This window comes from Danio aesculapii, chromosome 10, assembly GCF_903798145.1.
Source record: "Danio aesculapii chromosome 10, fDanAes4.1, whole genome shotgun sequence".
Classification (NCBI taxonomy): Eukaryota; Metazoa; Chordata; class Actinopteri; order Cypriniformes; family Danionidae; genus Danio; species Danio aesculapii.
The window spans coordinates 45,360,034-45,375,094 of NC_079444.1; the positions used below are offsets into that span (position 1 = coordinate 45,360,034).

The window sequence follows — 15,061 nt, forward strand, 5'->3', positions numbered from 1 at the left end:
CAGATAATCCTGTGTATGTAGTAAGCCCTGAATGTGGAAATAAGAAAGGAACAAGAACTCTACACCGAAATTTGCTGTTATTGGTAAATGACTTGCCTGTGGAGACATCGTCCCATCCAGGGGAAGTAGCAAAGCAGAGACAGAAGAGACAAAACAACAGAGAAACTAAGAACAAAGAAACTAATTACAGCAGTGACACAACTGATTCGGATGAGGATAACCATGAGAGATACTGGCTGAGGTTCCCCTCAAGTTGGACTGAACAGGAAATGGAAAATACACATCAACAGAGGCCTGAGTTAGTCCAGGAGACTCATCTTAACACAGCACCTGAAAGAAGAGACTCAATAACAGATAGAGTATCATTAAGAGATAACCTGGAGGAAAGTCAAACACCAGATGAACTCATCACCGATTCAATACCATCATCAGAGAGATATGCAGATAATGAAAATAGATGCATACAAATTGATGAAGCCACAGGTCACCCATCTGAAGAAAATTATCCTGAATTAAGACGATCTACCAGAGAGAGGAGACAGAGGCAGACATTCACATATGAAACACTAGGTCAACCAACATTACAGCAAAACACAGCAGTTAACACTGTAGGTTTTTATGAACAACCAGATAATCGCATAATAAGCTATATGCCATACTACCATTCACAGACACCAACATACTTACCTCCATGTTACATACCTCAGTTTGGACCTTCCATGCCATACCATACATTCCCACCATTTTCCTACCCTGTATATGCCTTTTGAGACCACAACTGTTTAAGAAAATTGGGAAGTAGCATCTTCTTTGGCCGGGAGAGTGTGACCCACATGAGTTTTAGGTCACAAGAGGATAAGTTGTAACTATATCTGTTATTTATTACTGTATTAACATTGTATCTTTAAGAAGAACACAAAGTTGCATTTTTTTAAACTGCTGGCAGTTGAGAGAAAGTGTTGGCACGACAACCACAGCGCGTCTTCAGTCAACAAAGAGGACAGCACAGCTGAAGACCAACTCTCTGTTTCTCTCTGTTTTTTTATTCATTTTAAAGGTTAGTAAAGTACTGCAATGTAGATGAAATACTATAATTTTATGAGATAAAATTGTTGTGTATAACTGCAGTTATGTGTGTAAATGATCGGTGTTAAGTCATGTCTGTTATTTGTGAAGAAGTGGGTTTGTTAATTGAGTTTTAAAGGATAATCTGATGTTAGCATGTGATACTATTATTGTTTTATGATCCTGTATTTGACACATATTTGTATATATATGTTATAAATCTATCTATACATGTGATATTTGAGATGTCATGGCTTTTAATGCCATGTGTGATTAAAGTCAACAAGAGGACAGCACAGCTGAAGACCAACTCTCTGTTTCTCTCTGTTTTTTATTCATTTTAAAGACCTCCAGAGTGAGGTCTGCAACATATATATATATATATATATATATATATATATATATATATATATATATATATATATATATATATATATATATATATATATATATATGTATATATGTATATATATATGTATATATGTGCGTGTGAATTGTAAATATGCATTTATTATATATTGTTTATTATAATTTCAGTAAAGATTGTATGCATGAATTTAATAAAATAAGTAACTAGCATTTGCTTCAAATAAATATTGCATATAAATTGTTTATATATCTGTAAATTATAAATAGTTATTTATTACATATATATATATATATATATTGTTTATTATAATTTAAGTAAAAATTTTTTAAATAAATTTAATATATTTTTTTATTTACATTCTTATATAAACATTACATAAATCTTGCATGTTTTTAAATATGATATTTATAATAATTATTTATGGATTATTTATAAAATTATAAATAATATTTATTTTAGTTTGCACCCTATCTTCACACATATGTCTGGCTTTGCCCACTGTAAATGCTGTTTCCTCATTTTATTGAATTTCACTCTTGACATCAGTAGTGTTGATCAGTGTAGCGCTCGCCTCATCTAGTGTGATGTTGTAGTTCCTCTTTCTCTCTGCTTTTTCATATCCTCCTATAGAGACTCTTATATTGCACTGGTCATTTACAGGCTGTTGTTTGCTGTGATTGGCACTTGCTGTATTTCTCATTGCATTGTGCACATACAGTGTGTTTATTTGCATGTACACTCATTCAGCAGATATGATTGGAAACTTTATTAGAGATGAGCCATAGTTACACATTTAGCATGCTGACGAAGATTGTGGTTGGTTTACTGTAAAAACAGTCCACGCTGCTATTTCAGAAATGTGAACTGTCAGAATGACTCAAGCACACTCATCAAGATCTTCAGGTCTGTTACACGCTCTGCCCACCAAGGCTTATTTGCCTTGTTTTCAGAGTATAAATATTTAAATCATTAACTTGTGATATAGAGTTAAATGGTATATGATGTCTTGTCAAAACAGAGGTAACTTAAGGCTGATTTATACTTCTGCGTCAAGCGTGCGTATGCTCTGGCGCAGCCTGCGCATGGGCACATAGCCGTCGGCGACGCTGACGCGCACCTCTTAAAAAAGTGACTACACGTCGCAACAATGCATAGCGCAAGCTCTGTGATTGGTGGGCTTGATAGTGCTGACGAGTGTCGGTGGGGGAGAGAGCTGTGCGAACCCGATGAAGCAAGTGTGGAGTCTCTAAAAACATACTGCCAGCTAGCGCTTCAGAAACGTTAATAAAGAGCTACACAAACAGCAGCAGAAGTATGAATGCACGGCAACGTGCAGGGTATGCACCATCGTTCACGCCGATCACTCGACACAGAAGTATAAATTAGGCTTTAAAAGGGTCGACTCTGAATCGGTTGGAAGGGTCGACTCTGAATCGCCCTCTAGGAGTCGACTCTGAATCGCCCTCAAGGAGTCAACTCTGAATCGATTGGAAGGGTCTACTTTGAATCGATTGGAAGGGTCTACTCTGAATCGATTGGAAGGGTCTACTCTGAATCACCTCGAAGGGTGGATTCTGAATCGCCTTGAAGGGTCAACTGCATCGCCTCGAAGGGTCGACTCTAAATCGCCTCGAAGGGTCGTATGGCGGCAAATCAATGCCAATATTAATCGAGCGCAGCGGTGATGTTTGCGCGCGAGGAGAAGTGAACCGTGAGCAGATTACAGATCTACACGCGAGAAAACTACAGCTCGCGAGCGCACAGGGGATCTTCACGCGCGCGCTCAACTGATCCAGCGCGAAGAAAACAAGTCCCGCGCACGCACCTCATCATCTGTGCGCACGATGTACGCTCTCGCGAGCGAGGTCATGCCTACAGCGCGCGCGCGCGATCAGTTCTCTCCGCTCGCTCGCTGGTTCTTCTCTCTGCTCGCGCGAAACATTTTGGAATTTTGTCAGTCCTGGGGCGGGACTTGGTTCACTTGTTATCTCTAGCGCTATTGGCTACTCTACCTTTCCGGAAGTTAGCCGGGATTGGACGCCGATTAAACGACGAACCATAATTCACGTGATCTTATCATCACCTTAACAATGTTTGTTTGCTTCAACGGACCAGCACATAAGTAATCATTTCATTTATTATGAAAATTATTGCCTTTGTTAGAAAAGGTAGTTATTAGAAACTATATTAACAGGCGCCCTGTTTACTGACACATTGTCTTGTTAAATCAACTGATCTACTTAATCTTTAATTTATATTTAATTTACACAAAGCAAATTAAAATTTTTATTATGCTTACTTTGTAGTCAAAGTATCAATACTTCATCAATATATGCAATTGCACCATTGAAGGTAGTAAAACTACATTATTCACAAACTAGTGTATACTTTATATTTGGTATTCTGCTCAAATAAAGTATATAGCATTGCACACTGTATTCTTTCTTTCACATTTAAGTTTTCATTATATACATTTTGTTTAGAGGGAGCACTGCAAAAAATGCTTTTCTTACTTAGATTTTTTGTTTTGTTTCTAGTCCAAATATCTAAAATCTCTCATATCAAGAAGAATTTTCTACACAAGCACAACATATTGTTTTGTTTTGAGAAATAATATGTTAATATTAATTGAGTTTTTGCCAATGGGGTAAGCAAATTAATCTTGTTTTTTCTTTTGATGTAAGATTATTTTGCTTACCCCATTGGCAAAAACTCAATTAATATTAACATATTATTTCTCAAAACAAAACAATATGTTGTGCTTGTGTAGAAAATTCTTCTTGATTTAGGAATTTTTAGATATTTATACTAGAAACAAGACAAAATCTAAGTAAGAAAAGCATTTTTTGCAGTGCTCCCTCTAAACAAAATTTATATAATGAAAACTTAAATGTGAAAGAAAGAATACAGTGTGCAATGCTATATACTTTATTTGAGCAGAATACCAAATATAAAGTATACACTAGTTTGTGAATAATGTAGTTTTACTACCTTCAATGGTGCAATTGCATATATTGATGAAGTATTGATACTTTGACTACAAAGTAAGCATAATAAAAATTTTAATTTGCTTTGTGTAAATTAAATATAAATTAAAGATTAAGTAGATCAGTTGATTTAACAAGACAATGTGTCAGTAAACAGGGCGCCTGTTAATATAGTTTCTAATAACTACCTTTTCTAACAAAGGCAATAATTTTCATAATAAATGAAATGATTACTTATGTGCTGGTCCGTTGAAGCAAACAAACATTGTTAAGGTGATGATAAGATCACGTGAATTATGGTTCGTCGTTTAATCGGCGTCCAATCCCGGCTAACTTCCGGAAAGGTAGAGTAGCCAATAGCGCTAGAGATAACAAGTGAACCAAGTCCCGCCCCAGGACTGACAAAATTCCAAAATGTTTCGCGCGAGCAGAGAGAAGAACCAGCGAGCGAGCGGAGAGAACTGATCGCGCGCGCGCGCTGTAGGCATGACCTCGCTCGCGAGAGCGTACATCGTGCGCACAGATGATGAGGTGCGCGCGCGGGACTTGTTTTCTACGCGCTGGATCAGTTGAGCGCGCGCGTGAAGATCCCCTGTGCGCTCGCGAGCTGTAGTTTTCTCGCGTGTAGATCTGTAATCTGCTCACGGTTCACTTCTCCTCGCGCGCAAACATCACCGCTGCGCTCAATTAATATTGGCATTGATTTGCCGCCATAGGGTCGACTCTGAATCTCCTCCAAGGGTCGACTTTGAATTGCCACCAAGGGTCGACTTTGAATCGCCTCAAAGGGTTGACTCTGAGTCGACTCTGAATCGCTTCCAAGGGTCGACTCTGAATCAGTTGGAAGGGTCTACTCTGAATCGGTTGATAGGTCTACTCTGAATCGATTGGATGGGTCTACTCTGAATCAGTTGGAAGGGTCGACTCTGAATCGGTTGGATAGGTCTACTCTGAATCGGTTGGATCGGTCTACTCTGAATCGTTTGCAAGGGTTGACTCTGAATCTGTTGGATGGGTCTACTCTGAATCAGTTGGAAGTGTCAACTCTGACTCTGTTGGAAGGGTCTACTCTGAATCGGTTTGAAGGGTGGACTCTGACTCTGTTGGAAGGGTCGACTCTGAATCAGTTGGAAGGGTCTACTCTGAATCGTTTGGAAGGGTCAATTCTGGATCGGTTGGAAGGGTCTACTCTGAATCGGTTGATAGGTCTACTCTGAATCGATTGGATGGGTCTACTCTGAATCAGTTGGAAGGGTCGACTCTGAATCGGTTGGATAGGTCTACTCAGAATCGGTTGGATCTGTCTACTCTGAATCGTTTGCAAGGGTTGACTCTGAATCTGTTGGATGGGTCTACTCTGAATCGGTTGGATAGGTCTACTCTGAATCGATTGGATGGGTCTACTCTGAATCAGTTGGAAGGGTCGACTCTGAATCGGTTGGATAGGTCTACTCTGAATCGGTTGGATCGGTCTACTCTGAATCGTTTGCAAGGGTTGACTCTTAATCTGTTGGATGGGTCTACTCTGAATCGGTTGGATAGGTCTACTCTGAATCTGTTGAAAGAGTCTACTCTGAATCATTTGGAAGGGTCAATTCTGGATCGGTTGGAAGTGTCAACTATGACTCTGTTGGAAGGGTCTACTCTGAATCGGTTTGAAGGGTGGACTCTGACTCTGTTGGAAGGGTCGACTCTTTAATCTGCTTGTATCTGCTCATATAAATTAGGAAAAATATTACAGTAGACGATGTATTTTGTGATGCCATGAAATAAATAATTTACAATGATAGATTTTTAGGGCACAGCCCTTTTGCTACTCATTATAAAGCTGTTTTAGCAGTGCAATACTGCAGCAAACCTAAATTAAAGCTTGAAAATCATTGAGATTTATTTTCAGCATCCAGACAGCTATGCCTCTTCAGATCTCTTTGTTCTAATAGTAAAGCAGGCGAGGGATATTTTACAGCCTTTATAAATGTGGCTGGCTGATTGTTAGAGAGTGTCTCTGTGTCGGGTGAGTGAGTTTCTCTCTGTACGCCGCATTGTTCTGCCTCTCATTCAGTGGAAACGCTGCGCTCAGGGCTTTTCCTCAGAACTACTCACAGGTTCAGTTTATTTCAGGGTGTTGCGTGTATAACATTAGACAGACTGTTGTGCATATGGTTATGTTTTATTATTATTTTTTATCAATTTAATTATTTTTATACGTGTATGTACACTTAACTAGAGTTAGCTTGTGTTGACACATTATTTAATATATGTTTCTAAGAAATGTCTTATTTGATTTTTTGATGAGGCAAGTGAAAGAAAATTCAGGGCATTTAGCCCTGTATAAGTCAGAAATTTCATTCATAAGGGTTTTAAAAAGATCTTAAAGTCTTACATTTGACTCGCTGAAATCAGTACAGTCTGAAACTGGTATCAAAAATACATTTATGCAACTCTGCTTGGCACTGTGCCATTCTGCTCTTCACTGGATCTCAGTTGGCATATGTGCAGATTTCCCTCAATACCCTTGCCTTGGGTCTGTTTCTTACATAATATCCTGATCCTCACAGAAGGTCAGTTTTAGCCTCGATCCTCCAGCTTTAGGCTTTGAGTTCAGTAAGATTCTCCCAAAGATTCCAGTTCATGATGTTCCCAGTTAAAGCTCAGGTGAAGTGCTTTGAAATGTGCATTTTATATTCAGTGTTTGGTGTAATCTCAACAGAAACATGAAGAGGGGGCAGGACATATAATAGTTGTCATTTCTGTCTGGAGTTTGCAAGTTGCTCCAGTTTCCCCCACAGTCAAACACATGCGCTATAATGGAATTGATTAACTAAATTGGCCGTGTGAATATTTGTGTGTGAATGTGAGTGTATATGGGTGTTTCCCAGTACAGGGTTGCAGCTGGAAGGGTATCCGCTGTGTAAAACATATGCTGGAATAGTTGCTGGTTCATTCCGCTGTGGTGACCCTTGATAAATAAGAGACTAAGCCAACGGAAAATGATTGAATGAATGAATGAAAAAGTAATGCATTTTTACCACACTAAAACTACAGGCACACAAAGGTACTCCAATATTAAAACATGCACACACGTAATTCCCACAGACACATACTGGAGATTGTACACCATATCTGACGTGGCCTGCAGTTTATTGAATTGAATTGAATTTTATTTGACAGATTTTAGACAAGCTGTACAAGTATCCCATACATTTTGAAATAAAAACTGTCGAGGATAACAACACAATAAAGCCCTGGGCTTGTTTCCATTGTGGTCCTCGCTGTTAAATAAAACAAAGTATGGCTTTAAGTGAAGTTTTCAAACTAATTTCGAGAGGAGCACGTGATATGATTGACTGCAGCTGGCCACTCATCTACATTCACTAGTTAACCAATCAGATTAACCACAATTCACTATAAGTAGCCTAGCTAGAACTACTCTCTTATCTTCGTTTTCTGAAGAAACCCCCCATCCACCCCTTCTCCTCCTTTCTTCCTTTACCACGGGGAGCTCTCGAGAACCACCTGATCTCGTACTCCCCGCATATGCTCTATGGACCAGGCGGGAGCCCTGGGCTCACCTATCTCCGAGCTCAAGGTTCTCTCCCGGGACAGCATGCCAAACCTGCTAACAGTTGTCAAACAATATCTAAGTGTGAACTCTTGAAAATACAGATGATGCATAAAACAAACAGTACCTCATACAGTTTAAAACGGGAACAAAATAATTCACAAATACATTCCTTCCTTCATTCATTTTTCTTTTTGGCTCAGTCCCTCTATCAATCAGGGATCGCCACAGCGGAACAAACTATCAACCCATCCAGCAAATGTTCAACGCAGCGAATGGCCTTCCAGCTATAACCCTATTCACAATCAAGTAACATATAAAATAAAACATCCCCGTCCACCATGCAAACTGATTATCCTCATCAAACAACCATCTTTTGATTACTTTTCGAACCTCCTTAAGTCTTTTATTTCCTTGATGGATTTTGGTAATTTGGTCCACATGGTTGCACTTGTATATACAAACATATTTTTCCCCACTAGACTTCTAAATTCAAATATTAAAACCCCAACCCCTGGTACTGTATGAAAGCTGTTGCCTCACCATTTGAAAATAGTTCATCAAATAACTAGGAACCACATTATTAAACATTTTACGTACCATTCCCAGTTTTAAAAAACATACTCTCCTACTAACAGTTAACATGCCTAACTAGTCATGTTAGTGCAGTTTAGTGTAGTCTAGTTTTACTGGTGTTGCAGGATTGCTTTACCATGTTTACAGTACATGCCTGCAGCATCGAGGAGCATGTGTGTAGTTTGTGTGGACCAGTAAATATGAGAGCAAAGGTCAGAACAACCCGCAAATACACTGCATTTCTTAGTGTTTTTGTCTTGTTTCCAGTCTAAATATTCTAAAATTCTTAACCCAAGAAGCATTTTCTTTATTTTTCAAGCATAAAGTCTTGTTTTCAGAAATAATGAGTGAAAATGAAGTGAGTTTTACCTTAAAGCAAGTTAAATAATCTGACAATGGTGCAAGTAAAATAATCTAGTATTTGATTTGAAATCGTTTGTTATGCATGTTATGATCAATACGTTTCCATCAGTAGCATCTCCTGCCTGTTTTCTCTTCAGTCATTAAGTTTTTCCCCCAAGTCATTCCTGTTTTTTTCTGCTAACACTGCTGGCTCTCTTATGTTCTGTGTGCATGATTGTGCCGTCTGTGTTAAATTATTCTTCTGAATCATAAAATGGTTTCCACTAACGCAGTTTTGTTTGTCTCTTGTGTTTACGTGTGTCGGCTGGTGTTTTCTTGCACTCCTCCTTCCCCATCCGTGTGTTTGCATGTATGCTGTCAGGCTTCTACGGGCTGGAAGAAACGGATCTGGATAAAGTTTTCCGGCTTCCCACCACCACCTTCATCGGGGGCAGTGAAACTGCGCTTCCTCTCAAGGAAATCATCCGGCGCTTAGAGGTACAAACACGCATTTTTGCACAACTGAATCACTTATAATGTAGTTATGTTGGCGTGAGAGCCAAAATACTGTTATACTATTTAAACATACACTCACCGGCCACTTTATTAAGTACACCCCTGATTAGTACCGGGTTGGACCCCCTTTTGCCTTCAGAACTGCCTTAATCCTTGGTGGCAGAGATTCAACAAGCTACTGAAAATATTCCTCAGAGATTTTGCTCCATATTGACATGATAGCATCACACAGTTGCTGCAGATTTGTCGGCTGCACATCCATGAAGCCAATCTCCCGTTCCACCACATCCCAAAGGTGCTCTATTGGATTGAGCTCTGGTGACTGTGGAGGCCATTTGAGTACAGTGAACTCATTGTCATGTTCAAGAAACCAGTCTGAGATGATTGGTGCTTTATGACATGGAGCGTTATCCTGCTGGAAGTAGCCATCAGAAGATGGAGACACTGTGCTCATAAAGGGATGGACATGGTCAGCAACAATACTCAGGTAGGCTGTGGCGTTGACACCATGCTCAATTGGTACTGATGGACCCAAAGTGTGCCAAGAAAATCTCCCGCACACCATTACACCACCACCAGCAGCCTGAACCGCTGATACGAGGCAGGATGGATCCATGCTTTCATGTTGTTGAGGCTAAATTGTGAGCCGAGCATCCGAATGTGGCAGCAGAAATGGAGACTCATCAGACCAGGCAACGTTTCTCCAATCTTCTATTGTCCAGTTTTGGTGAGCCTGTGTGAATTGTAGCCTCAGTTTCCTGTTCTTAGCTGACAGGAGCGGCACCCGGTGTGGTCTTCTGCTGCTGTAGCCTATCCGCCTCAAGGTTGGACGTGTTGGCTCGGTTGTAACGAGTGCTTATTTGAGTTACTGTTGCCTTTCTCTCAGCTGGAACCAGTCTGGCCATTCTCCTCTGACCTCTGGCATCAACAAGGCATTTGCGCCCACAGAACTGCCGCTCACTGGATATTTCCTCTTTGTTGGACCATTCTCTGTAAACCCTAGAGATGGTTGTGCATGAAAATCCCAGTAGATCAGCAGTTTCTGAAATACTCAGAGCAGCCCGTCTGGCACCAACAACCATGCCACGTTCAAAGTCACTTAAATCCCCTTTCTTCCCCATTCTGATGCTCGCTTTGACCTGCAGCAGATCGTCTTGACCATGTCTACATGCTTAAATGCATTGAGTTGCTGCCATGTGATTGGCTGATTGGAAATCTGCGTTAACGAGCAGTTGGATAGGTGTGCCTAAAAAAAAAGTGGCCAGTGAGTGTATTCTTGTTATCAATCTGTCTTTTTAGACTAATTCAATGTCCTCCTAGGGCTTTAATGCAACAAGGCAATGCTATGGGCTTTACATAAAGACCAGGGCCCAGTTGCATGAAAGTCTATAAGCTAAGAAATCCGTTAGTTTGAAAGTTAAGGGTACGCTTGGTAAACCTTGGGTTGCAAGAAAACAATCGCAAGGGTCAACTTAAGCATTTTAAGGCTACCATTAAGTATTTCCCCTTAATTGATTTCATTGTTTTCTTAACCATTGATACAAAAGTCCTTCATCCCACAACGGAAAACCAGCAGCAATCAAGAATCCATGATTAAATGCTGTCATGACTTTGCAATCAATAAATGTGATTATAATGGAAGTCAATGAGGCAAAAACAGCACCAACATCACCAAAGGGGAGCCAGTTTGTTCAGTGTATTGTTGAGTTTTTGAAAAGGTTCAAAGTATTTCCCTAAAATATGTTGAAATAAGATTAGTCAGCAGAAACCATCACATTTGCTGAAACGCATAGAAAGCTGAGGCCAAATTAAGACTCAAAATCAACCCAGAGTGGATGAAAATGACCCAGCAGCACACAGGGGTTAAAAAAATGTAATGTATATTTTTCATTTATTTAGATAATGCAGTGTTTAGCAATTCGTGTTGTAAGGAAAGCTTCAGAATAATGTGAGTTCATTCATGATGTGTGATCAGCACGTGGCATTATTATACAACAAACACGCATGCACTTTGATCTGAGGGGTAATAATGCAGTTAACATGTTTATGTGCCAGTTTATTGCAGTTAAATCAACTTTTTTAGCTGTTTTCTGAAGCTTTTGGAGTGGCGAGATTGCATGTGAATGATGTTATTTTGGGTGAATTAACCGTTTATGTTAGCCATGATGAAAAGCATTTAAAATAATAGTTTGTGTGCATATGATATTTATGTGTGTGCATATAAATACAAACATACATAAAATACAATAATATCCTTAATAAAAAGATGACATATATATATATATATATATATATATATATATATATATATATATATATATATATATATATATATATATAGAATATATATATATATATATATATATATATATAGAATATATATATATATATATATATATAGAATATATATATATATATATATATATAGAATATATATAGATATATATTGAGCGCGCGTGCCTGCTGTGTGCGCAGATGGCCTACTGTCAGCACATCGGTGTGGAGTTCATGTTCATCAATGATCTGGAGCAGTGTCAGTGGATACGGCAGAAGTTCGAGAAGCCGGGAGTGATGCAGTTTACTCTGGATGAGAAGAGGACGCTGCTGGCCCGTATGGTGCGCTCCACCAGGTCTGACCACACCAGTGTTCATACAAAACTCAATTCAATCTGAAAGTACAGGTGTAGTCAACTCCTGTGAATTTTAGATTCTTCTTCATATATGTCTCAAATAATGTTGAACAGATTGAGGAATTTCTCACAGTATTTCCTCTAATATTTGTTCTTCTGGAGAAAGTCTTATTTGTTTTATTTCGGCTAGAATAAAAGCAGTTCTTAAAGCCATTTTAAGGTCAATATTATTAGCTCCCTTCAGCAATATTAGTGTTGGATTGTCTCCAGAACAAACCACTGTTATACAATGACTTGCCTAATTACCCTAACTTTACCCTAATTACCCTAGTTAAGTCTTTAAATGTCACTTTAAGCTGAATACTAGTGTCTTGAAGAATATCTAGTCTAATATTATTTACTGTCATCATGACAAAGAGAAAATAAATCAGTTATTAGAGATGAGTTATTAACACTATTATGATTAAAAATGTGCTGAAAAAATCTTCTAAATAAAAGTTGGCAAAAAGTATTCAGGGTGCTTGTATTTCAGGGGGGCTAATAATTCTGCCTTCAACTGTATATTTCTGTAGCACATTTAAAAAACAATCGTTGTTGATCGAAATGCTTTACAAAGTTAGAAAAATTATTAAAATAACATAAAAACACTGCATCATATTGAAAACTCTACTCAAAACTTGACCCAAATGAGTCATTTATAAAATGTAGAAGCAGCCATGCACTGAGAAAGCAAAATGGAGCAAAATCCCTTTGTTTTGACATTGTAAGAAATCTATAAAAGCATCCTGTAAGTTTCAGAAATCAACACTTTGTGGTTCCTCTAAAATCAGTTTATATTGTAGGCAGACCTGAGGTACCAGACAGAATCCTTTTTCTTTTCTTTTTTTTTTTGCTATTTCTGCACATAATATTGTTTAAAAACAGATAATAATAATAATAATAAAACTGCAGATTTATGTGGAATTAATTATAGGGGAGATAATAAAGGAGCTAAAAACTTTGATATAAATTAAAAACAGAGCTATTCAACTTTTATTTAAGGTTTGCAATGCAAATCTAACAGAGCACTTGTTTGGGAAACAAAGCTACACTAAGTCTCTCATATAATGTACTAAAAGACAGAAAATATTACTGTCGAGCTTATTTCTATAGCACCTTTCATACACAGTGGCAATTCAAAGTGCTTTACATGAACAGGAATAAAAGAGACACGTATAAGAAAAATATTGTATTACATTGATTAAATAGACTTTTATTCAGAATTTTGGCCGGCATGATGTCTCAGTGGTTAGCACTGTTGCCTCACAGCAGGAAGGTTGCTGGTTCAAGTCCCGGCTGGGTCAGTTGGTGTTTCTGTGTGGAGTTTGCATGTTCTTCCCGTGTTGGTGTGGGTTTCCTCCGGGTGCTCTGGTTTCCCCCACAGTCCAAACACATGCGCTATAGGGGGATTGATTAACTAAATTGGCCATAGTGTATGAGTGTATGAGTGTATGAGTGTGTGTGTGTGTGTGTGTGTGTGTGTGTGTGTGTGTGTGTGTGTGTGTGTTAGTGAATGTGTATGGGTGTTTCCCAGTACTGGGTTGCAGCTGGAAGGGCATCCGCTGTGTAAAACATATGCTGGAATAGTTCCAAAAGTGCATCTGACTTCATAGATCTACTAAAACTGACGCCTGCTCCACCTAAAGTTGGTTAAAGGTCACTAGAAAAATGAATCATTTGTTTACAGATTCCACTTGTGTTATGATGCAATAACACTCTTCTCTGTGTTTAAAGGATGTTTGTGATGTTTTTGTGCCGTGTGTAATGCTGCGGGACAGGTTTGAGGAGTTCCTGCAGAGGAAGTGGTCATCTGAGAAGCGCTTCGGCCTGGAGGGATGCGAATCTCTCATTCCTGCACTCAAAACCATCATCGACAAATCCAGTGAGAACGGCGTGGAGAACGTCATCATGGGGATGCCACACAGGTAGAGGACCTGCCGATGTATTTCAGTGTGTGCTTCATGCTTCTGTCAGTCTATGCCGCTCCTGTCGCTGTTCATCTAAAACTCCACATCTATAATCCTCTTAGTCTATGCTGACATTATCTTCAGCAGCTCAAACACTCTAATGGCTAATGGACAGACGACTGCTTCTCACTCAGGGCTGCTGTTTATGCTAATGAGGGAGAGATGATGGACACTAGTAGGCGGGGCTTTCCCCCTCTGATGACACATGCAAAGGGAAAATGTCAATCAAAGTGTTTCTGCAGACTTTTTTGATCAAGTCTAATTAGAGCAAACACGATTCATTCATGTTGAGCATTAGATGCTGGAGATATTCACACACTGCCGACACACAACTGGGTTTAAATGCCTTATAAAAGGGATTTCTGCATAATAGGTCCTCTTTAAAATCAAAATGTACTATGTTTATTTATTTTGCTAGTGCACATTGTTATTTTTCGGGGAGACTGTTTGTTCCGTGCAAGTTAATCCACTGAACAAAAGTTTGTTTTGGGAATCTCCAGACACTATATTCTTAGCCACGCCCCTCTTAGTGTTAGTTTGCTTTGAAGAAAGCCCCGCCCCCTAATCAATATTCTGTTTCAGTTGGAAGTACATCAGCATCCTAAATTAAATGTCTGCAGTCACAGGCTTCATTTATCCCTTCAGATCCCTTCATTTAATCACACACAGTCATCAGCTAACAATAATCACATGTGAATAGAGTTATTATATGTGAGGTACATTCATGGTGCTGAAACATGTCTGTTCTGTCAGAGGCCGTCTGAATGTTCTTGCTAATGTGATCCGTAAGGAGCTGGAGCAGATCTTCTGCCAGTTTGACTCCAAGCTGGAAGCAGCAGACGAGGTGAGACAAACAACCAGCATTTCTCTTCAATTCCCTCAAATAGAGAAGCCTATTTCTGCCACAGGATAAAACAAATAGGCAAGGCAACTTTATCAATCAGGGTTTCTTTCATCCATTTCATATATCCTTTTTCATAATTGTTTTTTTTTAATTGTAATTATTT

General features: G+C 38.9%; 1 protein-coding gene across 1 annotated transcript in view; it reads left to right on the forward strand.

Annotated features, from left to right (window-relative positions):
* The window catches only part of ogdhb (oxoglutarate dehydrogenase b), a 133,585-nt gene that overhangs the window by 87,684 nt on the left and 30,840 nt on the right, over positions 1–15,061 (forward strand). The window contains exons 5-8 of the mRNA XM_056466417.1: positions 9,285–9,400; positions 11,894–12,048; positions 13,866–14,012; positions 14,808–14,898. Of these exons, the coding sequence (XP_056322392.1) occupies positions 9,285–9,400; positions 11,894–12,048; positions 13,866–14,012; positions 14,808–14,898 (509 nt within the window). The remainder of the gene's footprint in view (positions 1–9,284; positions 9,401–11,893; positions 12,049–13,865; positions 14,013–14,807; positions 14,899–15,061) is intronic.